The sequence below is a fragment of the Alosa sapidissima genome, chromosome 14 (genome assembly GCF_018492685.1).
Source record: "Alosa sapidissima isolate fAloSap1 chromosome 14, fAloSap1.pri, whole genome shotgun sequence".
NCBI lineage: Eukaryota > Metazoa > Chordata > Actinopteri > Clupeiformes > Clupeidae > Alosa > Alosa sapidissima.
In genome coordinates, this window is record NC_055970.1 from 15,215,984 (window position 1) to 15,225,558 (window position 9,575).

Below are 9,575 nucleotides of genomic sequence, written 5' to 3' on the forward strand. Positions count from 1 at the left end.
TGATTGCTATACTGAGTGAATAAGCTAAGCGCGTGTTTGGCATGGTAGCTGGCCGTGGTCATGGAGTGCCTGAAGCGGAGATCGCAATAGAGCGATGGCCGCTTGCACCCCCCAGTGTAAGGAGGATGAGTAACTGGGCTATCAGTGAAATGGAGGAGTAAGGGGAGGAGGAGGGATAATTTTGCGAGCGCCGCGGCGTGTGACGTATGGATAAGGAGGCCGGCTTAAATACCCTGGCGGCGGAAGACAGGTGAGTTCATTGCTGTCAATCATCCCTAAGGGCTCCTCCCGAACTTTGTTTAGAAATCATCATTTATGTGTGGCACACAGGAATCCTGTAGTTTCATCTGGGACTGGAGATTTCTTTCTTCTTCCTCCAGTGGAGGGAGGGAATTTCCAAAAAGTGGGTCACACACACACACACACACATACATGCATTCATACACTGACACACACACACACACACACACACACACACACACACACACACACACACACACACACACACATATTCATAAGCGTCGCGTTTCTGTTTCCAAATGACAGCAGATGCAGCATAGGAGAAAATAGAGCATGACTTCAACGCCAAAGAGGAGGACAATGTTGTTTATAATGATGATGATGATGATGATGATGGTGATGATGATGATGATGATCAAGTAATTTAGGAACTAAGGAACTCATATGCATGGAGGTCCTAAGGAATTCCCCATGGCTGTGACATAAAAGCTGTGGCTATGGCTTTGTGGTGATGACGCATCTATGGCTGCAGACAGTAGACTGTTGCAGGTCATACCAGCCACAGGGACATCCTACACCAACCCCAACGGCCACAGGTAATGTCAGCAGTGGGGAGATCCTACATCAACCCTAGCAGCCACAGATCATACCAGCCACAGGGACATCCTACATCAACCCCAACGGCCACAGGGAGATCCTGCATCAACCCTTATGGACACAAATGTTCTCATACAACAGTTCTACTACAGACTAACAGAGTTTGAAGACACCAGGTTATCTTTTGCTTTCTTTTGTTTATCTTGATTTTGTTTATTCATTCTCGGCCAAAAACAGTTTCAATCTGTGGTTTTGGAACTGAATGTCGCCAAAGAAGAAATGCTGTTGTCTGCAGCCATGTTGTCATTTGTGAACACTAATTTGTACGCTCACCTGTCTTCATGTTACATGTTCCTTTTCCTCACTTGTGAACTGTAACTAAACTGTTATAAAATAGCTAACTGACATTGTGCTCTCTCATTCTAAACAAATGGGAATGTTGACATTGTACAACTCAGTGGTTGAAGTAAATCAAACACAGAGCGAATGGGGTTATGGACGAGGGTGTGCCACAGCATCCCACTAATGGAATGCTTCTTGCTCAACCATAAATTAATGAATTTATTCTAACTATTACATATATTGATGGATGATGCTGCTGATCATCAGTATGATTATGATGATTATGATGATGATGGTGGTAATAATGGCAATCATGTCAATGTTTTAATGGTCTTTTGCCATTATATGTATTTATGTTAATGTAATATGAACATATGTGTTTTTATGTCAAATGTGTTGATGTGCATATGTGTTTTTAGATTTGCATGCTTGGTTAGCTAGTGAGCTGGGCTAACAGCTTGTGGAGGGTGGCAGAGCCATCCTTTCATGCTGTCCTTATGCTTCACTAGCCTGAGTGAGGCAGTGTGTGTGTGTTTATGGTGTGTGTGTGTGTGTGGGGGTGTGTGTGGGTGTGTGTGTGTTTATGGTGTGTGTGTGTGTGTGTGTGTGTGTGTGTGTGTGTGTGTGTGTGTGTGTGTGTGTGTGTGTGTGTGCGCGCGCGCGCGCGCGTGTGTGTGTGTGTGTGTGTGTGTGTGTGTGGACACAGATGACCCTCTGGATCAGTGTCCTGGTCTGTCACCATTATAGAGGGAATGTTGACAAAACAAAATCAGATCATGACCTGACACACACACACACACACACACACACACACACACACACACACACACACACACACACACAGATGGGTAGAGAGAGGGGGGGGGAGACAGACAGACAGATAGAAAGACAGACACTAGCCTGACGAGCCAGACCCACAGCATTCGCAGTGCTCAGTCCGAGGGGCTTGATAATCGGTTGTCTTTCAAATTCCCTCTGCACGCAATAGGACAGCTGTACAACTCATGCGTTTTTCCCACCAGTGGAGCTACAGTAGTTGGCTAGTTCAAACTTTTGCCAACTTAAAAAAAACTTAACTCGTGTCACACTGTTCGCCAACAGCAACATCCATCTTCTTTGTTTTCAAGTAGCAGGGAATTCACACCGAACCGTTGCAACTCTCCCATCAATCATTATGTTAAACCTGCCTACTACGACTCTATACACAATGTGATTGGCCTTATCGAAGTTTTTTCATTTTTCCAGCTCACAAGCCAACGGAGAGTTGCTAGACTACCCTGGCTGCCGCAGGGTGCGTCTAGATTTCTAGGCTAGACAGACACGGTATCAAACACAAAACAAAACAAACAGACAAACACACAGAGAATTCAGAATAAAGTGTATGTGAGTAGTTAGATACATACAAGCTCACACAAGCATGTGTACAGAAGTGTGTGTGTATGTGTGTATCTGTGTTTGTGTATGTGCGTGTGTGTGCGTCCGTGCGTGTGTGTGTCCGTGCGTGTGTGTGTACATACATACATGTGTGGGTGCAAATTCATTGTGTGTTACACACACACACACACACACACACACACACACACACACACACACACACACACACAATTCCTTGCGAGACACACACACACACAGTGCTGCACACTGATTCTCTCCCTAGTGATGGAGCTTGCTGTGCCAGGGAGCTTGAGCCATAATGGGTCTGACCTGCCACTCAGACGCTTGAGCTGTAATTGACCTGCTTTGCCACTGGGAGGCTTGAGCCGAAATGGAGCTGGCCTTCCACTGGCTCCCTTGAGCCATAATGGAGCTGGCTTTCCACGGGGAGGTTTAAAGTCATCATTGAGCTAGCCTGCTACTGCCAGCCTTGAGCCATAATAACGCTGGCATTCTACTGCTGTTTTTGAGCCGTAATGGAGATGGCTTTTCACTGGTACCTTTGAGCCATAATAGAGCCAACTTTCTGCAGGGAGGCTTAAAGTCATAATGAACTATAGCCTGCTACTGGTACCCTTGAGCCGTAATGGTGCTTGCCTGTAATTGGCTGACCTGTTCCTGTGTCTAGACTGCCACTGGCATCCTTCAGCTACAGTAGAGCTGGTGTGCCACTGGCCGGTTTGAGCCGTAATGGAGGCTCCTGGAAGGCAGGTCTACCTCCCCAGCTGTTACTTGTGATTCACTGGTGTAGAACTCTGCAGATGGAGATTCAGCTCTCTATGCCGTCAGGGCGCTGATTATGATTGGATGTTTGAATAACAATCCCATTTACATTGACCTGCACAGGATTGAACTGTGTCACTGTTGGCTTGGATGAAAGAGGTGATTCTGACAATGACTGTATGTATCAATTTACATTCTGAGTTATTTTTCCTCTTCTGGCACTAGCTCTGTATTAGCTTGTTTGCTTTCCACCATTTCAGAAGAATTTTCAGGCAAATATTTGTTCAGTATGATACACACTTAAAAAATATTAATGAACATGTAAATTATTAACAAACATCTGTGTGTGTGTGTGTGTGTGTGTGTGTGTGTGTGTGTGTGTGTGTGTGTGTGTGTGTGTGTGAAGGAGAGAGTGTGAGTGTGAGTGTGACCGAAAGGGAGAAGTGAAAGAAGGACTAGGTGTGTGAGAAACTGTGCCGGAATTTGTTACTGTGTGTGTGTGTGTGTTAGTGTGTGTGTGTGTGTGTGTGTGTGTTTGAGGGAGGCAGAGAGTGGTGGAAGGCATAGAGGAGAGCTCATTAAAATCCCACACGACCCCACCAGGACATCACATAAAATATAATAATATAAAATAGAAATCTAATAGAAAACATTTGAGCAGGAGACCCTGACCTCACTGGCAGATCACACACCTTGATCTCTAAACACACACACACACACACACACACACACACACACACACACACACACACACACACACACACACACAGTTATGCAGTGTTTTGCATTCCATTCTGGGTAATGGTATTCAGGCCCAACAGTAAGACATTCAGTACACTCATAACCTCAAAGATACAGCTGAGCGCATTTCAGAAAAAAGCTGCACAAAACACACACACACACACACACACACACACACACACACATACACACACTGTTGGGCGTGTCAGCAGGCTTTTTTATGTGGAGGCGGGGATGACTTCCACAAAAGGGCTGACCTCACCAACGTGCCAGCCAATGAGCAGGAGCGTAAAGAAAGGGTCAAGGACTGGGCCATATCACCAGCCAATCATGACGCTTGAGAGCATGTGCGTGTGTGTGTGTGTGTGTGTTTGTGTGTGTGTGTGTGTGTGTGTGTACACGCTGTGATTTATTCAGCAGGGCAGAGGGGTGTGTCTGTCATGTAACACAAAATCCAGTTTAATGTGTGTGTTTATGTGTGTGTGTGTGTGTGTGTGTGTGTGTGTGTGTGTGTGTGTGTGTGTGTGTGTGTGTGTGTCTTGGGGGGGGGGGCAAATGTTTAATTTATGAGGCATGGCTGCCAGGAGAAAATGGAGTCACACACACATCCCACTTCTGCTTCCTGGAATGCATGGATGAAAGATGAAATCCACAATCCACAATCCACATCCTCAAACATGATCCTACTGCTGTTGTCTGCCATGGATAAAGTGCACACACACACACACACACACACACACACACACACACACACACACACACACACACACACACACACACACACACACCACACCACACCACACACACACTCATCTGATACGGGTGATCTGATTATTTATCTTATTACAGCCTGAAGTGCACTGAAGACACAGCAAGGGTGGAGAGAAGGAAGGAAAAGGAGAGAAAGGAGAGATAGAGAGGGAATGAGAGGAGGAGAGAAAGGAGAGATAGAGAGGGAATGAGAGGAGGAGAGAAAGGAGAGATATAGAGGGAATGAGAGGAGGAGAGAAAGGAGAGATAGAGAGGGAATGAGAGGAGGAGAGAAAGGAGAGATAGAGAGGGAATGAGAGGAGGAGAGAAAGGAGAGATAGAGAGGCAATGAGAGGAGGAGAGAAAGGAGAGATATAGAGGGAATGAGAGGAGGAGAGAAAGGAGCGATAGAGGGAATGAGAGAAGAAGAGATAGGAGAGATAGAGAGGGAATGACAGGATGAAAGAAAGGAGAGAGAGGGAATGAGAGGAGAGAAATGTAAGATAGGGAGAGTAGTGAAGAAAAAAAGAGGAGAGATAATGATGGAGATATAGATAAAATAGAGTGATGAGAGAGAGAGATGAAGAAAAAAAGGAGGTCTGAGGCTGTGGAGATCCATAAATGGAGAGAGAGAGGGATAGAGAGTGAGAGAAAGAGACAGAGAGAGAGAAAGAGTTAGGGGATGGAGAGAGAGAAACAAGGACATGGAGGGAGGGATAGAAAGTGATGGATGAGAGAGAGAGGGACAGAGAGGGGGTGGGATGGATAGAGGGGGGACTCCAGCTCTGATCCCTCAGGTGTGAAGCCCTTTCTCTCACCCCACTGCCTCTTCCTCTGCAGTATTGATGGACCTGACTCTGACGCGCCCGCACAGACAGACACACACACATACACACACACAGACATACTCTCCCTCTCACTCTCTCTCTCTCTCTCTCTCTCTCTCTCTCCCGCTCTCTCTCTCTCTCGCTCTCTCTCTCAGTCACATACAAATACAGACTTCCTCTCTCTCTCTATCTCTCTCTCTCTCTCCCTGTCACAAACAAATACAGACTCTCTCTCTCTCTCTCTCTCTCTCTCTCTCTCTGTCACAAACAAATACAGACTCTCTCTCTCTCTCTCTCTGTCTCACACACACACACCACACACACACACCCATGAATCACACACACACACATATGTGTGCACACATACAGAAACGTGCACGCACACACACACACACACACACACACACACACACACACACACACACACACACGCATGGCTGTATCCCCCAGCTGCTTAATGAATCGCATCCCATTCTGCTGCTAATCATAGAACTGCTGCCAGTGTGTGAGCATATGTGTGTGTGTGTGTGTGTGTGCAGGGCTCGAAATTAGCACCCGCCAAACGTCAATGGCGAGTAGATTTTTGTATTGGCGGCTGAATGTGAGATGTGAGTGTGTTGCCCATGTGTATGTGCATGTGGATATATGTCTATCTGAAATGTGGAGACACATGAGTGTGAGCCCTAAGAGTGTATATGTGTGTGGAGACAGCTTCTGTGTGTGTGTATAATGCAGCGGGATAAAATAATAATTAAAAAAACATTACATTTACATCTGTGAAGATTCAGCCAATGTGTGTATACATATATATATATATATGTGTGTATGTGTGTGTGTGTGTGTGTGTGTGTGTGTGTGTGTGTGTTTATGTGTGTGTGTTAGTACACTGGTGTGCATGTCAAAAATATCTCTCTCTGTGCGTGCAGCACCCCTCATACCATTAAAGTTAGATAAGATCTCTGGTTCCAAAAGCTCATATGGACAATAAATCATTCACACACTCAAAAACACGCGCGTGAACACACCGATTTCCGCTGTTATTTCACAAGATGATACATATTTGCATATCGGGGGCGGGGGGGTGCTCGTGACTTGGGGTGAGGAAGCCTTCATGCGCCGGAGAAAATTAAGAGAAAGAAGAAAAGAGAGCGAAAGGACGCCTGCGGGTCATCTGCGAGGCGAGCTGTGCGCGCGGACACCTCTCGCCTGGTGTCCAGCAGCCGAAGAACCTTTCCGTGCCTGCATGTAGTGCATGCGAATAGCGCGCTCTGCAGAGAGCGAAATGCGCAAAAACGCGCGACCTCCAAGAGCATGCGGCACGCACACACTCAGACGCATACCCGGCAAGGACAGCCTCCCGCACACCCGGAGCCAAAGCCGTCTGCACCTCCCTTACAACAACACACACATATGTGCGTGAAAATGAGAAGAAAAATCTTTACTTTTTCTTAGTGCCAAATGAGATTGACAAATATCAAACCAGCAAACAAACAAAGCAAACACACACACAAACACACACATTCTTAGAACCAACAAACACCACATCATGAATGACCCGAAATGAACAGCCAGTTCTGTCGCACAGGTGTCTCCAAGAAAACACAGAGCTCCACACACACACACACACACACACACACTCACACACACACACACACACACACACACACAGTTTCCACTTACCTCCGAGCGCCTGTTTCATGACGAAATTCATGATGGCTTTTAATTCCTTTTATTTTTCACTGTTTGAAAGATATCAGATGAAGCTCGTGAGGATGTCCCTGACTGGCAGTTCTGAAAGAAAAAAGGACACTTAACGTCAGCACTCTTTGCAACTTGACCCGCCGAGTCAGGCACTCGAGCCGCACACAAACTTCCCGTCTCTCTTTTTTATTTACTCCCGCAACGCGCTGCTTTTTTATTTACTCATGCTGCGGAAATCGGAAAGTCTTTTTTGACTTACACGCCCCCCCCCACACACACACACAGAAATACATACACACACCATCAAGGACGACAGAGGTCAACTTGCCAGAAGCACAGCGCGCAGAACAAAGAACGCTTGCTAAGCTCACTGCGACGCGTCCTTCACAGGTACGGGAGAAGTGCCGAGTGTCCAGAGGCACACAGAACCTCGCGAGCAGCTCTGGACTTAGGAACTGAGAGCTGATGTCGTCATGCACCCCGTGAGAGCGTGTCCACGGGTTCGGACGGAGGGTCCTTCCCCTGATGGCTCGGACTGAGGACGTCCTCCGGACGGGGAAGACTGAACTCGGGTTAGATCCTGCAGAACACACTGACGGGGATGTTTGGGTTCTACAAGTGTCAAACCGCACCAATATTACTAATATTTCACCGTTTCTAGGATAGATGTGAACTTTAAGACCCTCCGACCCTCCCAGTCCCGTTTAAAGCACGCGAATAACTAACATTCATTAACGCGACTTCCTGACGCCTCACCGTCCCTCCATGGGATGAAGAAAGGTGTTTGTGATGTAAATCACGCGCAGCGGACAACTGGTGTGGTTGGGGATGCTAGGGTGTGTGTGTGTGTGTGTCTGTGTCTGTGCTAGGCTAGCATTCCGCCTGGGTGACAACGGCTCCGTGGAAATCTACGTGGAAAGCCAGATCATTCCTTTTTCTGGAGAAAGGCTGATTTCAGCACTAGCGCAATGGACAGCTCCCGTGTCTCTCGTGAGGTGCAAAGCCGCCAGTGCAATGTCATGATTACCTGTCCGGTGTTTAAATCCGTCCAAAATGGCTCGTGTCGGCTCGCCCTCCGAAATGAAGTTCTCGGTGGAAATCGGGGCGCTTATTAGCTGCTCACGACTAGCATCTCTCGTGTAGGCTTGAGGAGGACGTCCTTGTTCTGTACTCGGTGTGGCCGCGTGAGTGTTTACGAGAGGAACTGCAGCTGCCAAGGATGGGGGACACACTGAACCACACGAGCACACCCCTCTCCCTCTTCGCCGTCCCACGAGCTGACCCAACCGAAAAGAGAGCGATCAATCAGCAGCTCTCGCTTCCAGCGCGCCACCCTCTGTGCTGCAATGGTCTCGCTCAGTGGTTAAAACGAGACTTTTATCATTCCATGTGATCTGTCACTAGCGCTAATGTTTAACCCCTCATAACGAACGGATACCGATCCCCCGAGAGGCGCGTGACGTGTGTTTATTTTGTACTCTGTGTGATTATGCACACTCCGCGGTTCACTAGAGCGCACGCGGCACGGTTATAAATGTACCCCCGTGTCCGGTCCACTGGGCTCGTTCTGCAGGAGTGCGGGGGTAGACGTGCTTGTGCACACCAGTCGGTCGTTCCAAGAGCAACACCGGAGCGGCTTCACCCAGTCCTTGGGATATACTTAGGCCTGGGCGAACTGCCGTCTGCGCCATGAGCCTAGAATCACCCCCCAAATGAATCAGACCCCGCCATTCCGCAGCCGCCAGCTGCGCGAGGATTTAAGAGGCTCGTGAGGTGTCACTCAGCCCTTCATGTGCAGCCCGCGAGATAGATGAGGTGGGAAAATGGTGATCTCTTACCGTTGTCCCAAATAAGCCAGCGAGCAGGTCGCTTTCAGTGATACTTGGGAGAGAACCGAACCACTCCACGTGCGGGGGGACACTAGCCGAACAGAACCACTTCACACGTAGGGGTGAATCTCACATTTCAGCATTCTGTGTTTCCGGTTCATTAACCGGTTGGAATGTGAGAATGAGCTCGCAGCTGCCGTGCGTGCAGACACAAGCTGGCGTATGGGTTATAGTCGCCAGTCCTCAGCCGCGAAGGCAGTGTGTCATGGACGCCGTGAATGTAAATAGAAAAGACTCGTGCTTCCATCACCTCCTCTCCCGTGATGGGCTGGTCTTAAAAGCATGCTGCTTCCCATCCCAAGAGCAGGCGCGAGCGAAGCGGCCGCTGCGG

The 9,575-nt window shown here is 48.0% G+C and overlaps 1 protein-coding gene across 4 annotated transcripts in view; it reads right to left on the reverse strand.

Annotated features, from left to right (window-relative positions):
- The window catches only part of LOC121682182 (complexin-1-like), a 53,489-nt gene extending 44,740 nt beyond the window's left edge, over nt 1-8,749 (reverse strand). For 3 of the 4 annotated variants that reach the window (XR_006022460.1, XR_006022459.1, XM_042062227.1), the window contains exons 1-2: nt 8,383-8,749; nt 7,335-7,445 (exon numbers count right to left, since the gene is read on the reverse strand). Coding sequence is in view for 2 of the 4 variants with exons in the window: in XM_042062227.1 (XP_041918161.1) it covers nt 7,335-7,365 (31 nt within the window). In the remaining 2 variants the exon portion in view is untranslated. Of the gene's footprint in view, nt 1-7,334; nt 7,446-7,656; nt 8,190-8,382 lie in introns of those variants that run through there. The other variant, XM_042062228.1, reaches the window with a different exon arrangement.
- Nucleotides 8,750-9,575: the final 826 nt, after the last annotated feature.